Source organism: Topomyia yanbarensis, chromosome 3 (assembly GCF_030247195.1).
Source record: "Topomyia yanbarensis strain Yona2022 chromosome 3, ASM3024719v1, whole genome shotgun sequence".
Taxonomy (NCBI): Eukaryota; Metazoa; Arthropoda; class Insecta; order Diptera; family Culicidae; genus Topomyia; species Topomyia yanbarensis.
The window spans coordinates 268,098,304-268,121,057 of NC_080672.1; the positions used below are offsets into that span (position 1 = coordinate 268,098,304).

The following is a 22,754-nucleotide window of genomic DNA, read 5'->3' on the forward strand; positions in this document are numbered from 1 at the left end:
TTCGTGAACTTTTTAATTTTACCAATTTCCAAAAGTCTACTTTTATTGGGGAGATATTAAATTATTACCAATATTTAAGTTAGGTGTTTCTGAATCGGTTGGTGCATGAATGATTAAAATCCATCTAGTAATATCGGAGTTATAAGCGTGCAAACCTTACATAGTTTCGTTACATGGGAGATAGTTTAGATTTTAGAATGACACCTAGCCATAGATAGTGGAGTAAGACATTTTTAATGTCAAAAAATACAATTGTGGATGGAGTTGATCCGTACTGTATGCGATTCGACGCTGAGATGCTACCACTAACAGTGGATTACGGTAAGACATTTTGCATTGACTAGAAATATTAATCTTACATTCACATTTCATAACTAAGCTACATGAAACCTGATTCTATAACAATGCGCACATATAACTTATGTGTGCGCATACATAGTTTATACAGTTGACACATAGAAGGTATGTGTGCTCATGATAACATTAGCATTTCTTCTTCAAATGAATTTTAAGTGGTTTGAGTTACAGACATTTTATACACAGATTAGCGAAGTGTCAAAAATTGCAGCCAAACGGACTGTCAAAAAGTGCAGCCAAACGAGCATGAGGGTTTTAAGGGGGGAAGTACAAGAGGAAGCCCATGCAAAGCTGTCAAAAAATGCGGACGAACATTATGGGAGCTTCCGTAATGCCGGTTTACATTCATGGTAGCTAGTTTTACTCTAAGACAAGACAAGACAACTAGTAAGTGATTTCTGGAGCCAGCGTGGAGCCAAAATGACGTCTTCGAATTTGACTAATGGGATACTGTTTTCGTTACCACAGGGCCCATTTCGCAGTGTTGGCATCATGATCATCATGTTGCCTAATAAAATAATTTGAATTCGTCAATTCTGTATCGTAAATATTTAATATATTAAATAACGCTGAATATTTGAACAAAGACTCGACATATTAATCATTTGTTTACCATTCATATATTAGTTTCTTTCCGATCGAACACTTTTTGAAGAACTTTTGTATTTATATGTGTATTTGTGACGTTAGCCTGTTAGCGTATTTGCAATATTCAAATTAACTATTCTCGTGTATGTTAGTATGTCACTGACCTATGTATAAAAAATAAAATATATAGATGCCGAGTCATCATCCAGTGATTCTGCGTTTGCAGTAACTAACGTGAGTTAGTGTCTAAGTTCTCAATCGAAAACGACATGTAAATCTATTACGGGGACCTTCACCTGGAATAGGCGAAAAATCAAGCACTATTTGAAAATTTCTTGAAGAAAAATTAAAAGACATGCGAATTTCTGCTTTTGAACTCCTTAAATAAAAAGTGTGTAGTCTGCAGAGTGTTCTGTAACGAGTCGTTCACATTAGAGCGCTCTAGTTAGAGTGTGGCCAAGAGGCCATGACGTATCCAAACGAACATGAACTTTGACGTATTTTTATTGTGTATACGTCAAATTCCATGTTCGTTTGGATACGTCATGGCCTCTTGGCTACACTCTAACTAGAGTGCTCTAGTTCACATGGCAAGATGGCGGAAGGGTGAGTCGAATAGATTTATGATTGTTAGTTTTGTTCGTGGGGTCTGATATGATATACTGGCCAGATTTGCTAGAAAAATGTAGTGTTTGATATGGCGAAATGTTTGTTAATGAAACGGACATTTTGTATTATAGCAACATATCTAAATATGAAAAATAAATTGGCTGTACTGCCAACATCGCTAGCCGCATACAGTCAACTGTCATCAATTATTCAGCGCAGGGCACAAAAAAGCAAGAAAACCAAAAATAAGAAGCCAGTTGTCTCGTCTTGTCTAAGGTTTTACTGTTTTTCTCTCCGCAAGTCTGTTGTATAAAGTGTCTGTAGTTTGAGGCAAATGGAATTAACGTTTGGATTTTTATCCGTGTACATTTCGGTTAGTGTCTCAATAATTTTATATTTACTCAGAAGCAGCTTGAAATGTGGTTGATGTGTTCGTCATCTACTGACATTCCGTCGTTTCCTTTATTTTAGTTCTTATTTACTGCTTATTCCTTCCATTCTACGTATACAAACGTTATATACAATAAATCCAATGAGTATATAAGGAAAAGTTGCTGTCAGCGAGTTGAAAAATATCGAAAATATAAACGGGCAAGATTCCAATGGACAAACTAGATTGTAAATGTTTGTTGATCAACTATATTGTTCCGCAAATTATTATATTCCAATAGTATCGTAGACATAATATTATGTACTAGCGGTATTTGTTGCCAGAATTTGACGAAGCAAGTTCTTAACACGGTTTCTGGTTTGCAATAAATGCCGACGAAAAAATTCTGTAAACTATAGAAAACAAATTACAAAATTAACGAAATAGCTCTCATTTATAGATGAGGTAAGTTTGATTTTGCAATTATTCACAACGATGAGGATATACAACATGTTATAATGTTTAGATTCAGTTCTATATCCTTGTCCTTGAATTAATGCATGAGATGTGAGATCATCAGTGCTGCAATTGTGGGTAAGATAATTCTATTAATATTTATGTTTTTGCGTTAGTCAAAACCTAGAGGAGAGTCCATTGTCGGACAATAAAATGGATATATCTGAGACGACGATTTCCCAAGATTCTCCTCCCGGTTATTCACCCGACGTCGAAGAAAGCAATAGTCAGAAAAACGTGACCGTTCATGACGGCAATGAATGTGTTGCAGCCGAGGCTAAGACTTGTAACTATCAACAGCAAGATTTGCTGAATAGTTGTCCTGATAATCGTAACGGAGACCTATTACGGGAAGACATGCTTGGCATAAAGAGCGAGAATCGAGCTTCTGGAAGCAGAGGCCTAACACCAGTAAGCAATCATCCACTAATGCTGATGTCTCCAACCGGTAGCGAATCCGATGCTTCCGAGCTCACATATTTGAACAGGGATCATGAGAAGACTCGACATTATTACCAGTTTCCGGATGTTGTTCCAGCCAGTGAGCAGCCTCCGTTACGTCTAGCTAATCCGCCCTCGAGTAGAAAGATTTTGACAACTGTTAGTACTTCTACCGTTACAAGTACAGCTAGAACAACAAAAACTACATCAACACTTGATGTGATAAACAATATCGATAATGCTAATAACGTACTTAAAAGCGCTATCGTACGTGATGGAAGTCCGGTAAGTTTGAAATATATTTATTTTTTTCAATATGGAAGTTGCAAACATTTCTCAGGTTTTCATTATTTTTTTTGTGGGCAAATTATTTTTTTTGTGGGCGTTTCTGATCAACTGATTTTTTTAAAAGAAAAGTTTATTTTAGTAATTAGTGTGATTTTTTATGTTTATTGGGTAGTTTGATCCAACCTTGCACTCTTTTCCAAGCTTTTAAGAATCCCAACCACAGCAATATTTACAAGAATGCATGCCCGAGGCTTTCCACATAGATACCTTTGCCTGTTTTTTAAGTAGCAGATGGGGCTCTGTTTTCTAGTGAAATATACTCGAACCAATGCTCTGCAAGCTTCACTATCCTGAGAATGTAATAATTGTATTAGTTAATATTCGCTTAATCCAGATTGATTTGTTCTGCTTTAAGCATTGTCAATAAAAGAACTACAAATTTAATGCACGACACATATGTACTGTCAAAAACTACACAGATAGCAAGCACGTTCGCTTGATTTTTCTGTGACAGGTCGTTCATAATATAACTTACCCGTTACAATTACCTAAAAGACTCGTCATTCAACTAAAAAACGGCAAGAGTACTTCTCAGATTCCGAGGCAAAAAGAAAGTTTTTAAAAATTTCTATCTTTTTCGATTTTATAATATGAGAAGCAATGGAACTCAACAAAAACTATGCGCCTGAATACATACTAGTCAAAAGAAAAAAACAAAACTTTTCTGTTTGAAATTGTGTTTTTATGTGTCTTTCATGATACAATTTTCGAAATATATATTTTTGTTTATTGTTTAACAAATAACGAAAATTTTACAAAAAAAACCGAACAGAAGCTTAATAGCTCAAGCAGACAAATTGTCCAAGGTATTCTGTAATGGTCCTTGTAGATCAGGGTTATTAAGTTATTGTAGCTTTGGGTTTCGTTACAGAAACCACACCATCGTCTGCAAGTTGCCTTAACGTGCAGGAATTGTCAAGTTATTCATCAATGTCATTGACATAGAAATTGTATAACAGAGGGCTTAGACATGAGCCCTGGGGAAGCTCCATGTAACTAAATCGTGATGTTGATAAGTCACCATGCGAAAAATGCATGTGCTTTTCCGACAACAAGTTTAGTAAAAAGTTGTTTAAAGTCGCTGAAAGACCATGCTGGTGCAGCTTCTCTGAAAGAATGTTGATAGAAACTGATTCTAAAGTCCCCTTTATATCTACGAACACTGATGCCATTTGCTCTTTGCTAGCATAGACCATTTGAATTTCGGTTGAGAGCAGCGCAAGACAATCCTGTGTTGCAGCCGAGGCTAAGTTCGTCCCTTTGCCTTTGCGAAAGCCAAATTGTGTATCTGATAGTAAGCCATTAGCTTCAACCTAATTGTCGAGGCAGGATAGGATCATTTTCTCGATAACTTCCGAATACAGGACAGCATTGCGATCGGTCGATACGAATTGTGGTCGGAGGCTGGTTTTCCTGGTTTTTGGTTGGCGATGACCTTCACTTGTTTACAATCGTGTGGGACAATGTTAGCCTCAGGAAACTTATTAAATAAGTTCAACAAGTGTCTCTTGGCAGAGTCTGGAAGATTCTTCAACAAGTTGAGTTTGATTCTGTCTGGCCCTGAAGCTTTATTGTTACATGACAAGAGAGCATGTGAGAACTCCACCATCGAAAAAGGTGTTTCGTTCGCGTTTGTAACCTTCGACAATGTTCCACCTTAAAGCAATGACTGGGTGTCAGTTTTGCTATAAAAATTATTTAAAAACATTGTCGTTAAATGTAAAATACACGCAAGAAAAAGTTCTTTTTATATAAATATAATGGTATAATTAAATGTAATAAGAGTCCAAACAATATATTTTGAAATTTCAATTAAATACTCGTAAATATGTGGGTCGTCACAACGTCGTTTTTGAAAAAAAAAAACAATTCAAAACTCAGACAGAACGGTAAAAAGAGCCGTTGTACCGTCAAGTGAGACCACTCATGCATTCACAAGTAAAATATGTCCATATTAGTGGTTTGCCACCATGCCCATGTGAGAAAAAAAACCCAAACTCTCATAAATGAGCAGAGCGACAAAAATATTTGATGTGTCGTCAAGTGGGGCCATTTACTAGTATGGACAGCCAATCAGGAGCTAGCTTGGTGAATTAATCCCTTCGAAATTCGAAGCAGTGCAAGAATAGGGATGCTAGGCGACTCGCTGGTTGTATCCGCAAACGAAGCTACGCATCACGCCTGATGATCGGGCGGGAAGATGATCGCATGTTCTGCCGAGCCACCGTTTGCAGACGAATGAAGGCTATACCTTTGCGCCAGCACCCGAAGGGAAACCACCCGAGTGAATCCCTCAGGCTATATAAGCTCCTGTACCACATGGTTGGAGTCTCTTATTTCCTGAGTCCGTGACAGCCACACAGTGATTTTTATCAACAGTTATTCGACAGTTTTTATAAAGATAAAATTATCTTATATATGTTTCCGGAAGTCGTTACAATTCCCGGAACTTTGTAAATAGGCACAGTAATCCGCCGTAAGTTTGAAGTGTAAAATTGTATACCACCTTTTGAGTGCATAAAGTGACTCTCGGTGCTGGAAAATCTGGACCTCTCGTCAGCCACATTTAAGGCCAGATTATTCCAAAGAAAAGTGGCAGTGGCTCAGAAGTGTCGAACGGTCGTTCGTTAATATACGACCACGCTAACCCGAGTGAAGCCAACAGAAGGCTGGAGAAAGTTCCCGGCGGAAGAACTGGACGAGCAAATTAAAGCGGTAAGACAGCGACGATAACCGGTGGCCATCGGAACACGCGGACAGCATCAGCAGCAGCAGCACGTGGAAGCAGCCATCAACGACGAATTAACGCAGTGACCAGTGAGTTGAATAAAAGTTTTTTCCTCATTTCTCGTTTTTTCAATAAAAATTAGTTTCATTTAAATTAAATTGGTTATTGGACTTTTCTGTTTCCCACATTTCTTGCGTGCGCCTTTGAAATTGTTTTCAGGTTCAGACCAAACCGTGGTTAGAGTGTTCAGGTGAGTTTCCTTACGCGGTTGCCGACCCTGTGAAGCTATAGAGGGTCTTGTTACTGGGCTAGCCGGCCATTATTCACAGGTTATCGTGAGGGGACGCGGTGCGGTAGATCTTCAGTGCCGGGGCGGAATCCGGACAAACCTTCTTAGCAAAATCGAATATCCAACGGTTTGAATATGCCACGCTCTCGTTGGTACTGTTTCGGTTTCGGAAACGCCGGGCCGTGCCCCAAAGAGTGCTCATCGATATTTCTCTCATTAATCTGTCAACGAACCGGCGCCAGTAAGTATGTTTCTTGGCTTTCATCAAACTCTTCATTCCCGTTTCTAACGTCGCGTATTGTCGATAGCTACCAGGTAACCCGTCGTCCCGGAAGGTCTTATACGCGGCGGCCTTCTCCCGGTACACGTCAGAGCACTCTAGTTAATACTTTCCCTTTAGGGAAGCTGAAAAAATATATCTTTTGGGAGCTGAGGGCTCCTTCTTGGTTCATTTTTATTCTCAAACTGAATTACAATTTTGACTTTGGGCTATTTATAAGATATGAAATATTGTTGATTCTAAGACTATCTTAGGGCTATGTGTGTTTAGTCTATCTGTGACTGATCGGCGTTATTCATGTTGCAAATCTATTTTGCTAATTCTGATCGTGGGATAGTCTATGTTAACGGCTGCGTCATGTGTGGTCTGTTCTAGGATGAATATGCTGACTGCTGATTAGCGTGGGTGGCCGCTCCAGGAAATGTATTAACTCTCTTTGTCCCACCACGGATTAGGAGAACGTTTTTGTATGTTCGCGCCGGGTACTGGTTTAGTCTGAGCTTGAATCAAACCAGCCAAAAAGCTGTACTCTTCCTCCGGAGACAGTTTTTGGGTAGATTCAATGTTCTCGGGGCGAATGACCTAACAGTTAAAACCCAAAATAAACAATACAATACAATGTTCTCGGATATCGCGGCAGCATAGCTCTTTTAATCGATATTTCGTGTGAGGTCATACGAAATATTGATTGATTCCAATGGTCTTGAGCTGTTGGTGATCGAGACTACGATCGGCAGATGGTCGCTACCGTGGGGATCAGGGATTACCTTCCACGCGCAATCTAACTGGAGCGAGGTCGAGCAAAGGGATAAATCTAATGCGCTGGTGGGGGAGGAATCCGTGTCATTTCACCCGTGTTTAGAATTGTCATATTGAAGTTGTCGCAAATATTGTGAATTAAAGAAGAACGGTTATCATCATAAAGGCAACCCCATTCCGCACCGTGAGAGTTAAAGTCTCCTAAAACGAGTCGCGGTGCAGGCAGGGATTCTATGAAGCCGGCGGTGCCCAATCGCGGTGTTGGGGGGAATATATATGGAAGCTATGCAAAGATCTTTGCCTTTGGTTGTTACTTGATAAGCGACAATTTCAATGCCTGGTATCGAGGAAAGGTTAATTCTGTAGAAGGAATAACACATTTTCATCCCCAAAAGTGCTCCTCCGTAGGGGTATCTCGATCCAAGCGAATAATAATTAAATCGTGGAAGTTTGGGTTTATATCGGAAGTTAACCAAGTTTCACATAAAGCGAATGCATCGCGTCTTAAGCTATTTATTAAGAATTTGAAAGAATCTATTTTTTGGGATGATACTCCTGCAATTCCACTGTAGAACAGCGATCAAATCCGTGATCTCGTTCGATGAGTTAGTCATCTGCTAACTGCTTTAACCCTAGAACGTTGGGTAAAAATATACCCCACGCGTTTAATCGCAATATTCGCAGGCAAAATTGCAAACAAAGGAAATGTATAATACATCATTTTCTTAGTTTTTTAATTGCGAAAACAGCAGTGTAAGTGAAAACACGGAATTTATTGAATCAATGATACATAAGTTGGCTTGAACAAAGAAAAAACTGAATAAATCGCGGTTTTGACTTTTTTCATAAACATTATACTACAACTTTGCGAATTTTCAACCTATTTGAAAAAAATCAAATGATTCTAAAAGTTAAAAGAATGGTCTAGAAACGCAATAAAATGGAATTTCGATATTTTTAAAAAAGTGCAATTATTTGGAAAAGTGAAAGTTAAAAAATCGGGTTTTGGAAAATACCACGAAATGGGGTGAAATTGAAATGAAAAAAATATTTCTGGCCAGTAATACATTGGTAACACGCAACGTTATTGTTACAGCAGTAATTGTGCGCAAATTATACTTGTGAGCCATTGCTTTGAAAAACTATAAAAAATAAACAATACAACAATAAAAATCAGCAAAAATGAGAACGAGTTTTTGTTCCGCATCAAAATTAAATTAAATTAATTGAATAAATGATTAAAAACGATTATATAATGCTAATTGTTACCTACGTATTAAAGCAACCAGTATTTAAAATGGTTTTGTCACGAATCACATTTCCACTGACAGCACGAAACCTGACGAAACACTAACGGCAACTGTGCACTGGGGTACAAATATACCCCACGCCAACTTTGACACCTGCTTCTACGAAGGCTATAAGCAAACTGGCTATACCACCTTTTCCTACTCTAGAAACTCTAAATTGAATTTTGGTTAAGGTCTCAGGTCGGAAAATGCCGAATTCTCGTCTTTACATGGCTCCAAAGAAGGCGTGGGGTACATTTTTACCCCAGTGCAACGTTCTAGGGTTAAAAATGTTCTTACTGTAGGTAAAAGAGCTAACAACAGACTTTTAATAGGATCAGTTATTTTGAAAGTTTTTATTATTCAGTCCACAATGTCCGAGAGTTTGATAATTTCAGCGCGCGATCATTCTCGAACTGAAACAGAGGAACACTTGGGGTTTTTGATGTTCCGGGAAGTGCTGAGAACTCCTCTGAGTTTAATCCTCCGAGACCAGGAGCTTCGGTTTGGTTGCAACACTTAAAATAGATGGCACTTTCGGAGCACCATCAAGGGACACCTTCTGGCCTTTACAAGGAACTTTAGGAGAGGAAATGTTCCTCCTCTTCCTATAACTTCTAGGCACCCTAGTAGATGTTCCCTCTTGTGGGTCATCAGCCTCACCCTCGTTAGGGGGCAAGAGAGCATAGCGGTTTGTTGAGGATGTAGGCGTAGCTTTCTTTAACATTTCTGCGAAAGAACGCTCGGAACGTTCCGCAAGGGAACGTTTTAGTTTATCACCACGTAGTTTGTACGCGGCTCATGCCGAGATTTAATGCAGAATCTCCGCACATTAAGGGCACATTTTAGCATTCTTACTGCACGAATCAACCTCATAATTCTCACCGCATTTTCCACAGCGGGTCTTTTTGCTATTATGGGTGGCTGTGTGACCCAATGATTGCATTCTATTCCCCCGAAAATCATTCCCCAGAAAGCTATTCCCTAGAATTCCACCCACCAAGAATATCATCCCCCAGAATATACTATTCCCCAGAAAGTCATTTCCCAGAATGTACCATTCCTCAGAATTCTATCCTCCACAATGCATTATTTCCCAGAAAGTCATTCCCCAGAAAAGTTTTATTTTTGTATTGATTTGATCTTTTTAACGTAATACAGTCGTGATTCGCTGGATGGTCACTATTTAACTGGACCGCTTTTTAGTTCGACCTTCGCTAGTTGGACCATTGTCTAACTAAAAAGCATCTTAATGTCAAAATCCCATGTCAAAATCACCTTGACAATCAAACTGAAAATAATTAAAGATTTGAAGAGAAGCATTTACACTACTAACGTCTCCTTTGGATAGTTTTTGACGTCTGTCAGTTGGTCCAACTAACGAATCAAGACTGTATTCGTTCCCACTTCCATCAAACGACATTCTTCGCTTTCGATTCGTGCACATTTGAAATGATTTGCATTGAAACCTGAAGTTAGGATGACATTATTTGCATTTGCATGTTGTGTTGAATATTGCGATTAAGATTTGGTTCTACGACTTTCCCCAAAAACCATTCCACACAAAATAAAACACCGAAGTGTTTTCCACAGAAAGAACTATTGTCCCGGAAACATGTAGAACAAATTTCTGAATCTAATACAGGTGTGTTTTGAGAGACATTTGGCAACAATCATAGTAAGCGGTAGCGCCTCTTCCTAGGATTCAAAAAAATGAAAGTGTTTTGTAAGTTAGGTTATATTGAGAGGCTGAGAGTAAGAGTGGGTTAAAATTTTGTTCAGAGCAAAAGTGGGTTAAAATATTCTGTTAGATCAGAAATGGTATAGTCATCACACCTCAGGCAAAAGTGGATCAAATATTAATTCGCGCAAAAATGGTTCGACAAAATTTTCAGGGCAAGACTGGTATAGAATATTAAACCATTTTTGCGCTAAGAAAAGAATCAGAATTTTCTTATTCGGACTTGTGGGAAATGAAATTTTATTAAATTTTTTGATACCTTAGAAATCGTGTAATATAGGATCCGTATAGGTCAATAGGCATCGGAAATTGACGATTGCCGCCATTTTGAAATCCAAGATGTCGACTTCCGGTTACCATAAAATAGTGAGAACCACCATCAATATGGGTGTCATTTGAAAGAGGATGATCAGCAGACACCGAAAATTGACCATTTCCGCCATTTTGAAATCCAAGATGGCGACTTCAGGTTACCACAAAATAGAGAGAACCACCATCAATATGGGTGTCATTTGAAAGAGTATGATCAGCAGACACCGAAAATTGACCATTACCGCCATTTTGAATTCCAAGATGGCGACTTCCGGTTACCATAAAATAGTGAGAACCACCATCAATATGGGTGTCATTTGAAAGAGGATGATCAGCAGACACCGAAAATTGACCATTACCGCCATTTTGAAATCCAAGATGGCGACTTCCGGTTACCACAAAATAGTGAGAACCACCATCAATATGGGTGTCATTTGAAAGAGTATGATCAGCAGACACCGAAAATTGACCATTTCCGCCATTTTGAAATCCAAGATGGCGACTTCCTGTTACCACAAAATAGTGAGAACCACCATCAATATGGGTGTCATTTGAAAGGGGATGGTGAGCAGACACCGAAAATTGACCACCACCGCCATTTTGCAATCTAAGATGGCGACTTCCGGTTACCACAAAATAGTGAGAACCACCATCAATATGGGTGTCATTTGAAAGAGTATGATCAGCAGACACCGAAAATTGACCATTACCGCCATCTTGAATTCCAAGATGGCGACTTCCGGTTACCACAAAATAATGAGAACCACCATCAATATGGGTGTCATTTGAAAGGGAATGGTGAGCAGACATCGAAAATTGACTTTCACCGCCATTTTGAAATTCAAGATGGCGACTTCCGGTTACCACAAAATAGTGAGAACCACCATCAATATGGGTGTCATTTGAAAGGGAATGGTGAGCAGACATCGAAAATTGACTTTCACCGCCATTTTGAAATCCAAGATGGCGACTTTCGGTTACCACAAAATAGTGAGAACCACCATCAATATGGGTGTCATTTGAAAGAGGATGATCAGCAGACACCGAAAATTGATCATTACCGCCATTTTGAATGGCGACTCCCGGTTACCATAATATAGTGAGAACCACTATCAATATGGGTGTCATTTTATAGGGGATGGTCAGCAAACACCAAAAATTCACCATCACCGCCATTTTAAAATCCAAGATGGCGACTTCCGGTTACCATAAAATAGTGAGAACCACCATCAATGTGGGTGTCATTTGAAAGGAGGTGGTTAGCAGACACCGAATATTGATCATTACCGCCATTTTGAAATCCAAGATGGCGACTTCCGGTTACCACAAAATAGTGAGAACCACCATCAATATGGGTGTCATTTGAAAAGGGGTGTCAGTAGATATCGGAAATTGACCATTACCGCCATTTTGAATTCCAAGATGGCGACTTCCAGTTACCACAAAATAGTGAGAACCACCATCAGTATGGGTGTCATTTCATACACCTTTAAAATTTGAAGATCCAAGGAATGTTAATAAACCCAAAAATGGATTGAAGTGAACCAAAAGCAATTTTATTGAAAATTAACATTTTTTCGCTTTTTTCCTCATATAACCTATTTTAAAACCACTAAAATTAATATGGAATTGCATATATAATATTTTTATTGATGCGAGAAACAAATCACAAAATTTTAATTTCGCGCGGGTCGATCATTCTTATCCAGGGGGTGGCATCCGTATGTTGATGTACAGACGTTGACAGTATCCAACATATAGTGGGCCCGGTCGCTTCTAGGCTCATACCTCCCATGCTCTTGCATTGGGTTGTTTTATCTTTCTTGTCTTAATGTCTCATCCACGAAGTATGAAGTGTGTGGTGCTGCATCCATGATGACTCCACCACCCTTGACGTGAGAGTGTCTTGGAATGCTCGAGTCGAATAAATAGTAGTTAAACTGAATCGGATAGCGTTTCCGAGTGAACGTAACGATTGAGCATTTACTCGGATGTAAAACCATTCTGTTTAGGTCACACCACGTACTAAAGCTCTCCAGTTCACTCTGAAGAAACTCGGAATCGGTTTTATCCCGTATTTGCCGAAAAAATTTCATATCATGGGCGAAAGAAAGGTGGGGTCCTTGTAATTTAATATTGATGTTATTAAAGTAGAGGAGGAAAATTAATGGACCGAGATAGCTATCTATTGAGATGCCGGATGTAGTGAAGAATGGTGCAGATAGGCAGTCCTTAATGCTGATTTGGAATTGCCTTCCATCGAGGAACCAACGCAGAAGTTGTCCATGAATACCGAGTTTGTCCAGCTTCGCTATTGCGACATCATGGTTGATTTTGTCGAAGGCCGAACCGATCCATGTGAATAGCATCGGTTCGCAATCCGTCAGTAAATCCATCGAGTACATATGTTGTAAACGAGAGCAGGTTGGTCGTTGTCGATCATTTAGGCATAAAACCGTGTTGTTGCAAAATAATGTTTGCAGTGAAAGAAAATCGGATCTAAAACGGCTACTACTGAACACCCCCTTTCAAACGTTACCCATGTTTATGATGGTTCTCACTATTTTCTGGTAACCGGAAGTGACCATATTGGATTTCAAAATAGCCTAATTGTCGATTTCCGATGTCTACTGACCACCCCTTTCAAATGACACCTATATTGATGGTAGTTCTCACTAGAGGTGTGCGCTGATGCATTTTTTATCGGCGGCGGCGTAAGCGACATTTTTGGCCGGCGGCGGCGGCGTCACGCCGTTGGACCCTACCGGCGGTGGCGCGCCGGCGTGTGTCGGCGTGACGAATATTGACGCCTATGTAACTAAAAAAAATTCTTGACTGTACAATTCCTTTCCCAAATTTTCGGTTTCTATTGTAACAGACTTCATACATTACAGCTTACGTTACAGCTTAAAGAAAATCTAAAAAAATCATCGCCCACGATGTACTAGCGACATCTGTTGAACACATTGCACAAAATGTAATTCTCGCAACCATATCAATTTTTTTTTTCAACTGAAGCTCCAATAGTGCCCAACCTGCTTGCCAAATGCAAGATAATAAATGAAAGGTGGAACTATTTTTACAGTTGTAAAATTTGAAGAACGAAATAGAAAAGTTGTCGATGTCGTATACTACGACTTCGCATGAAATAATGATTGCAATGGACAAATTTGAAGAGTGCAGAGTAACGACTGTATTTCAATGACCCATAATAATTATTTATTGTTCTATATTTGGGAAATTAAGCAACGGTAAAAAAAAATTGTTTTGTTTGAGGAAATTAATTGTTGTTGTCGTTTCATTGTTTTTTGTTTCTATTTAGTCATCTTTACCGTAAGCCCGGGGACAATTGACAGCTCCAATATATTGAATTCATAAGCAAATTTTGGGAGTGATATGGTGATTTTTTTGCTGCTAGAATTCTGAATAAAAAACACAAATTCTATTCAAAACGAATTCTTGAGTACTTTTTCAAATGGACGTAAGTAACATTGAGAGCCTCTCTTTGTTTACTTTCTCTTTCGTTTATTACGACGTCATTACAACACTTTGTACTAATTTTCCAGTACATATCGAAAGCCGACGGTTTTTACTACAATATTATGCAAAGAGTAGAGTAGTAAATGTTGAAATGGCTGAGTAATGAACAGAAGAGAAAGACCTCAAAGAGAATCTCTCATTGTTACTTACGTCCATTTGAAAAAGTACTCGAGAATTGTTAAGCTTGGTGGTGATGTACTTTCATTGGCCAAAATGTTTTTCATTTACAATTCTCGAGATAAAAAGCACCAATGATTTAACGATTTCAAACTTCACACAACAAGAAATCCAAAACATGTTTAGGAAGGAAGAGAGCCGGTTGTTAAAAACAGACTTCCAGCTAAATATTAATAAGATTTATGTAACTTTGCTGATGGTTTTCAGTTAGGGATAAATTTATTCTCTAATAATAGTTTTCTTTATTCACATTTTGGAATAAGCTTTTTCTAAATGTTGTTCTAGCCGCATTGACGGCGTTCATAACACACGTAACGAAACACGCTTTTCTCTTGAAACTTTTTCGTTTCGTTGTTCGTGGTACTCATACAGAGAAGGCATACTAGCGCCACCATCAAATCGGTGGTGCATATATGAAACAAGCACTATCTGTCAAGTTGTCCCTGGGTTGTTTACCATCGCTCTTTTAGAATCCCGCAGATATCAGGTACCCTAACACGAGGCGTTATTATTGGTATTACTGCGCAGAAATGTCACTTTTAATGATCGTGTAAGGACACCTTTCAAGGTAGACACATTACTTCATTTTCCAGGCTGGTGTTTACTTTTACTTCTTGTAAGTACAAAATCGCCACAATGATAAGGAATACGATTCCCTGGTACTACATTTTCTTACAACGTACGATCTGCTTTTATCTTGAGTGCAAAGTATGCTCGATGTGCTGCAATCATACAGTTCTACAGCCTGACGAAACCTAAATATACAGTTACTATCAAACATAATCAATCCACGACTTGACGTGTTAGCTCCTGTTAGGTTGAAACTGATCACTAAACAAGTCTGATTGAAAATGGCCTGAGCGTATCTCTAGTTTTCGTAGCACCTGCACCCCGGCAATTTCTCCAGCAGTTCCGGGGACCAACAAATTCTAATCCATTGCATACATTCGATACACCGAATCAATTAAATTACTAACATACTGTTATGTGCTTAGTCACCGATTGGCATCGTGTTGTAACTTAAGAAATGGTTGTGAACAACTCCCACCTTGGGCACTTCGACAAGAATGAATTTCACATTTCCGGCCCATATTGTTTGTTTTGGTTTACACTAGATTAAAAAGACCGTAACGTTTTCGGGTGGGTGCGGAAACTAAGTAACGCATTTAGCTCTGTGTCAAAATCTCTTCACTAACGCCACCGATTTGTAATTGAAATCGACCTTTTTTTTCTACGAGTGATGAAAATTCATCTCGTGTTACGTCTTATTTGTCTGTGATACCGAGCTGGTGCAAATCACTGAAAATCTTTCTTGAGTGGGGCTAGATCATACGATGCATAATTTATGAGACTAGAAATCTTACCCTCTGCATCGCCACATCTGTGCACCAGCGTCGCGAAAAGTCAAGATCACTTTGCTCAACTATTTTTCGAGAATTTTTTTTTAAAATAGGTAACGATTCAATCAATTATAAATAAACCACGCATTGAAAATAATTTTTAAGTTTTCACAAAACTAGTTCACGCAAAAAAAAGATGACATTATACTCAAATGTTTAGTAGGTGGTTGTGTCTGAATATGTTTAATATTTTTATGATTCTAATTCATAACTCGATGAAACATTGATTTTTATTAACTTTATTGACTAAAACAGTCAAGAATTGAACGACGTGCAAGGATTTTCGTAAATTCTCGTCGTGTTATCGTGATATTTTAGTCATGAGCTTACCGTTGGATTTTTTACACAGAGTCACGTGTCTTATAGTTTTCTAAATTATTTCACGGACATGAATTGTGGTTAGGCGATGTATTTTGCTCAGCGCAGTTTCATTTAATTCCGAACATTTCTCTGAATTTTAACAAAGGAATAACAGGGTTACAGGTCCTAGTAATGTCTTTGTATCTAATGCTCGTGCCTATGAGACTGGTTGCTAGCAGTTGTACACAATAGCTCACATAAAAATTTCAAAACCAAAAAGCAGAGCGAATAATCCATGAATAATAGTCTGAGTTCCTTGTATTTTTTTACGTAAGTATAATAAAATTATGTGGAAAATTAATTACTTCATGAATTACATCATGAACAGTTTCACGAGCTCGACTGGTGAATCGTGTGTAGCATATTAGGAATTAAGGATCGGTTAAAAATCAATGAGTAATACACTGCGTTCTAGTGAAATTGATTAGGTGCAAGGATTAGGATCAGGTACATAATCGTAAATTTCAGGCACATATATCTTGAAAGTGGAAGTTTTTTTTTTAATTTGTGGACCATTTCACGCACACGAATGGTGAATTGAAACTTATATGCTCACAATCATAACCAGTTGACGAAGCAAGAATGGATCTTTGAATTATATAGCGAGTGTCGTGTAATGGTTTTCGAGAAAATATCAAGATTATTTTAATTTTGTAATCCAATTGACGACCACTAATAGCAAATAATGATCAAGATGTGATAAATCATGAATCAGTTAACGTCGTATATTCGGTCCATAGACAATGTTCGTAGATTTGTGGATAAAGTTATGAGCCAATAATTTTAGAGCTCGCGAATTGTCGGCGCGGGAAAAATGCATCGGCGGCGCACCGCCGATCTATCGTTCGGCGTCGGCGTACGTTAAAAATTACCGGCGGCGGTGGCGTGGCGCGGCGACGCACAGGTCTAGTTCTCACTATTTTGTGGTAAACGGAAATCGCCATCTTGGATTTCAAAATGACGTAATTTCAAAATATACCCATATTGATGATGGTTCTCTCTATTTTGTGGTTACCGGAAGTCGCCATCTTGGATTTCAAAATGGCGTAACAATCGATTTCCGATGTCTACTGACCCTTTTTAAATGACACCCATATTGATGGTGGTTCTCACTATTTTGTGGTAACTGAAAGTCGCCATCATGGATTTCAAAATTACGTAATAATCAATTTCCGATATCTACTGACACCCCTTTTCAAATGACACCCATATTGATGGTGGTTCTCACTATATTGTGGTAACCGGAAGTCGCCATATTGGATTTCAAAATGGCGGTGAAGGTCAATTTTCGATGTCTGCTCACCATCCCCTTTCAAATGACACCCATATTGATGGTGGTTCTCATTATTTTGTGGTAACCGGAAGTCGCCATCTTGGATTTCAAAATGGCGGTAATGGTCAATTTTCGGTGTCTGCTCACTATCTCCTTTCAAATGACACCCATATTGATAGTGGTTCTCACTATTTTGTGGTAACCGGAAGTCGCCATCTTGGATTTCAAAATGGCGGTGGTGGTCAATTTTCGGTGTCTGCTCACCATCCCCTTTCAAATGACACCCATATTGATGGTGGTTCTCACTATTTTGTGGTAACCGGAAGTCGCCATCTTGGATTTCAAAATGGCGGTGGTGGTCAATTTTCGGTGTCTGCTCACCATCCCCTTTCAAATGACACCCATATTGATGGTGGTTCTCATTTTGTGGTAACCGGAAGTCGCCATCTTGGAATTCAAAATGGCGGTAGTGGTCAATTTTCGGTGTCTGCTCACTATCTCCTTTCAAATGACACCCATATTGATAGTGGTTCTCACTATTTTGTGGTAACCGGAAGTCGCCATCTTGGATTTCAAAATGGCGGTGGTGGTCAATTTTCGGTGTCTGCTCACCATCCCCTTTCAAATGACACCCATATTGATGGTGGTTCTCATTATTTTGTGGTAACCGGAAGTCGCCATCTTGGATTTCAAAATGGCGGTGGTGGTCAATTTTCGGTGTCTGCTCACCATCCCCTTTCAAATGACACCCATATTGATGGTGGTTCTCACTATTTTGTGGTAACCGGAAGTCGCCATCTTGGATTTCAAAATAGCGGTGGTGGTCAATTTTCGGTGTCTGCTCACCATCCCCTTTCAAATGACACCCATATTGATGGTGGTTCTCATTATCTTGTGGTAACCGGAAGTTGCCATCTTGGATTTCAAAATGGCGGTAATGGTCAATTTTCGGTGTCTGCTCACTATCTCCTTTCAAATGACACCCATATTGATAGTGGTTCTCACTATTTTGTGGTAACCGGAAGTCGCCATCTTGGATTTCAGAATGGCGGTAATGGACAATTTTTGGTGTCTGCTCACCATCCCCTTTCAAATTGCACCCATATTGATGGTGGTTCTCATTATTTTGTGGTAACCGGAAGTCGCCATCTTGGATTTCAAAATGGCGGTGGTGGTCAATTTTCGGTGTCTGCTCACCATCCCCTTTCAAATGACACCCATATTGATGGTGGTTCTCACTATTTTGTGGTAACCGGAAGTCGCCATCTTGGATTTCAAAATGGCGGTGGTGGTCAATTTTCGGTGTCTGCTCACCATCTCCTTTCAAATGACACCCATATTGATGGTGGTTCTCACTATTTTGTGGTAACCGGAAGTCGCCATCTTGGATTTCAAAATGGCGGTGGTGGTCAATTTTCGGTGTCTGTTCACCATCCCCTTTCAAATGACACCCATATTGATGGTGGTTCTCACTATTTTGTGGTAACCGGAAGTCGCCATCTTGGAATTCAAAATGGCGTAATTATCGATTTCCCATATCTACTAACCACCTCCTTTCAAATGATACCCATATTGATGATGGTTTTCCCTGATTGGTGATAAATCATTTATGAAAACATTCTTAGAATAAAAATGGAATATATATCCTCTCAGGGCAAAAGTGGTATATCTTTTTAACCCACTTTTGCGCTAAGGTTTTTTTATCCCATTTCTGCTCTGACTGGTACTTAAACCAATTTTGCTCTAAATAAAACGTATACCGCTTTTGCTCGCAGCGAATTTTTAACCCACTCTTGCTCTCAGCATGGTGTGACCAAAACTTTGTGCATTATCGAAGTAATTGAAGTGATGTGGTGTTAGGCTGCTGAGTATGAGCTGCCGAAAGCGGTGGCTCCTCGCAAGTAAGCCAGTTATCCATTCGCTTACCCGATTCACTCAAACATAGGAATTGATTCCTTCTTTCAAACATGAGCAATTCATTGAATTTTCATGCCAAATGACTCTTGCTCGCAAACTTGTGATCTTTACGTCTGCCAGTTTATACTTGAAGAATTTTCCCAACATTTGAGCAAGACTATCCTGTTCTGCATAAAGTCTTTTGGCACAACATCGTCTGGCATAAGACATTATATAGTAGTTGGCCATTTGACCTAACAGTCGTGTAGCATACGCACAGACGAACAGACATAACACTATGATTAATTCCTTAAAATATCGATCCGCCAAACACTATACACGGTTCCAACCACTCATTTACAAATTAGTTATCCCTCAGACACAGGAACTTTTTTTCTAGTGGTCTATCCCGTATATTTACGCATATATCAGTGGCGCCATATATGGATTATAATCGTAAATGCGATTACTATCCCAACTAAAAATATATTCAAAATGACCACTAACATTGGCGAAGAATTGTTGTCGAGTATTATATCAACCTTTTTTGTGAAAAGGTTGTGCGATACTTACAAATGTAAACATAAGACTTTATTCATACACGCGAATGAGGGCTTTGAAACGCAACAAATTAACCCAAAAATTTAGATTCTACGATATTGCTTTCTTAAACTACAGCAAAAAATACAACGGGCGAAACTATATTTTTGTTTGTGTATTTAAAGTTTCGCCCTTCACGCTCCATGCAAACAAACAGGGCGATACTTTTTTTGCTAGCAGTTTAGAGGCGAAACTGTTTTTTTTCGTATTTTTTAGGATTATCAAGCTGATAACAGTTGTAAATAGTAACAATGATCGCTATTGAAAAAAACCCGGACGAAATCGGTGGTGTAAAACGGTAGTTATTGTAAAAAAACGTAAGGGCGATACTTCAATGCTGATAGGTGGGACAGAAAAAGTAAACAATCGCCAAAGGGGCTATACTATCATTTTGTCAATTTCAATAGCAAAAACAAATTTTACTTTAATAATTTCAAATACTTTATGAAGTTTTGGGTTTCGTTCACTGAATCATGCAATCTAGCATGTAAAAAACACAATAGTTCTTAAATAGGAAATAAAACCAAGTCTGGAAATATTCACTGTTGATTTTCTTTGAATGGTGTCACTGCTAGTATCGCCCTTTTCAAGAAAAAGCGTTGATATCTGTTAGTCTGTGGTATAAGTACCATTTGGCATAAGGTACGAAAATACTTTCGAATGTATTTCGGGTGGGTCGTACATTTGCATACGAAACATTTCCAATTCAAAAGAAAGATAAATCTCGACAAACATATGATTACGGCGTTAAAGCCAAGTGTCAAAATTCACTTTTAGCGGAAACTCTAGATAAACCGTTACTCTCCAACAAAAGAGAAAGGTTTTCTCTTTCTTTAAATGCTGTGAACTGTGTGTGGCCAAAGAGAATTTTTACAGTTGGCTTTTACGCCGTAATTGTATGCAAGCATGGGAAAAATCGCATCGTGAACCGTTCGTTCGCACTTGACAAGCAAGCTTTCTTCAGTTGTGATGCATTTTGTTAGCTTCGTAAATGATATCTGGCAACCTGTCGCTACGGGCACACGCAATCCAAAGCTATAACAACCCACGAAGAAGCACATCTGTTGCGTCTTTATTTTATCCTTCCCAAACGCGGATGGGTTCGTTTGCGAAGCTCTTCTCGAGTGGCTCGCGGTTTTCATAGAATTTTCATTATACAGTTTTATTTCATTTTCATATTGGCACAAAATAATTAATGCTTGGAAAACCACCGTCTACCGTTTTAAAACCAGCTGATAATTTATTTTTTTTAATTTGCAACAATGCACCGCCCTAGTAACAATTGAAGTTTTATGGAAGTTTTATAGCTTCAATTGTTACAATTGTTACTTGGGATTCTAAAAAATGGGCCGCAAAGAACTTCAGTAGATCAAATTGCTTGTAGTGTATCACAAAACTACCCATAACGCGCTCTGTCGGCAAAAAATCCAGTGAAAAATAGGTAGTATGTTTTATTCATGCATCAAGAAACCTTTGTAAGCTTCGCGAAGCTACGTGACAAACATTCACGAGCGAAGAACTGACGCCGCTCTTAAAAAATTTAAGCTTCACTGTGTATTCGCAGTTTGCCCATCTAGTGACCTACTGTGAAGTTTCTAGACTTCTCTCTTGGTGTGTTGTTGCAACTACTACTAAGTGCAAACGCTTGCACTCAAGTATTTTCACTGGCTGAAGTAAGCGGTCTCTAAAACGGTCAACCCAGTACTGCAGTAGATCCTTGCATGCCAAACCCTTATCGGTGACAACGCCTTCAGACTGTACTTTTACAGCTGGAATATACATATAATAGTCCTTCGTAAAGTGCTCGCAGCAAGCAATATCGTTTGCCTGCTATGAATTAGTCAACACGACCCTGACCATGTCTGAGCGGACCTTTCTTATTTTGGGGAACAGCCGAGAACCGTTCCGTCAGGTCTTTTGAAATCTGTAATAGATTCAGCGATTTTGTTTTGGGCCGAAAGAAAACCACAAAGGGACCGGTCGAGAGCTCTGGATATTGTTTGGGTCGAGGGAGAGCCTTGGGAGTCGATTCGACCTCCATTTGGTCGTCCGGGGAGGGAGCCATCGACATCGTCGATGCACGGGGTTAGCACCCGCGCAGGCGGGAATAAGCCCTTAATATGTCAAAAAAGGTAGATTTCAATTATCTGTATATTTGTTTCCCTCGACGCACCAGTCCAGCTTATATAGCTGGCTATTGTTTAATCCTCACTATGCGAACAAAAGGCTGAGGAATGCGGCCTAATGGTTAACACACGCACAAAAGAAAAAAGAATGTGCAAGATAACCTTGAACGCGGATTTTTTGTCGCTATACACTTACGGACTGGAAAAAAGCACTTGTGTCTCGATCGAGCGCTCGTAAACGAATGGGAGGGTTGCTTATGGTAGACTGAATCAAACGACATTTTGTGCAATTTTATTATTTATTGTTTCTTTATTCCGGCGAAGGACGACATTCTAAGAACAATACCAAATAATGATCAACGATTACTTTTAGTGTCTCGGGACTATCGAAATAGGTATGGTAATACTTATGTAATTGAAAATTTTGTAATTCAAGTATTATTTATCGTGGATAAACGTTGGTATTTTTATAAGAAGTCATATGACCATTATGTCGTCTCTTATGCTATCACTATTTGCGTGCGGCATACAACATGAACCGCGCGCTTTTAGTTTTATATGCTAATTACTAAAAATAGAATTAAGATTAGAGGAATAGAATTGAGATTAGAGGTAACGAAAAGAAAATAATCCGCTAAATGCATACAACATGGTGATAAAACCAGAAAATGCAAGAAATGAAAATGGAACTCAAAGCTATAATACCAAGATTTAAATCATATACGAGGTAGGCCAATGTTGTTACATGGAAAATT

General features: G+C 38.9%; 1 protein-coding gene across 1 annotated transcript in view; it reads left to right on the forward strand.

Moving 5' to 3' along the window:
- Nucleotides 1-2,061: 2,061 nt before the first annotated feature.
- LOC131690614 (protein prune homolog 2) overlaps nucleotides 2,062-22,754 on the forward strand; it is a 29,434-nt gene continuing 8,741 nt past the window's right edge. The window contains exons 1-2 of the mRNA XM_058976519.1: nucleotides 2,062-2,389; nucleotides 2,557-3,166. Of these exons, the coding sequence (XP_058832502.1) occupies nucleotides 2,385-2,389; nucleotides 2,557-3,166 (615 nt within the window). The 5' untranslated portion in view covers nucleotides 2,062-2,384. The remainder of the gene's footprint in view (nucleotides 2,390-2,556; nucleotides 3,167-22,754) is intronic.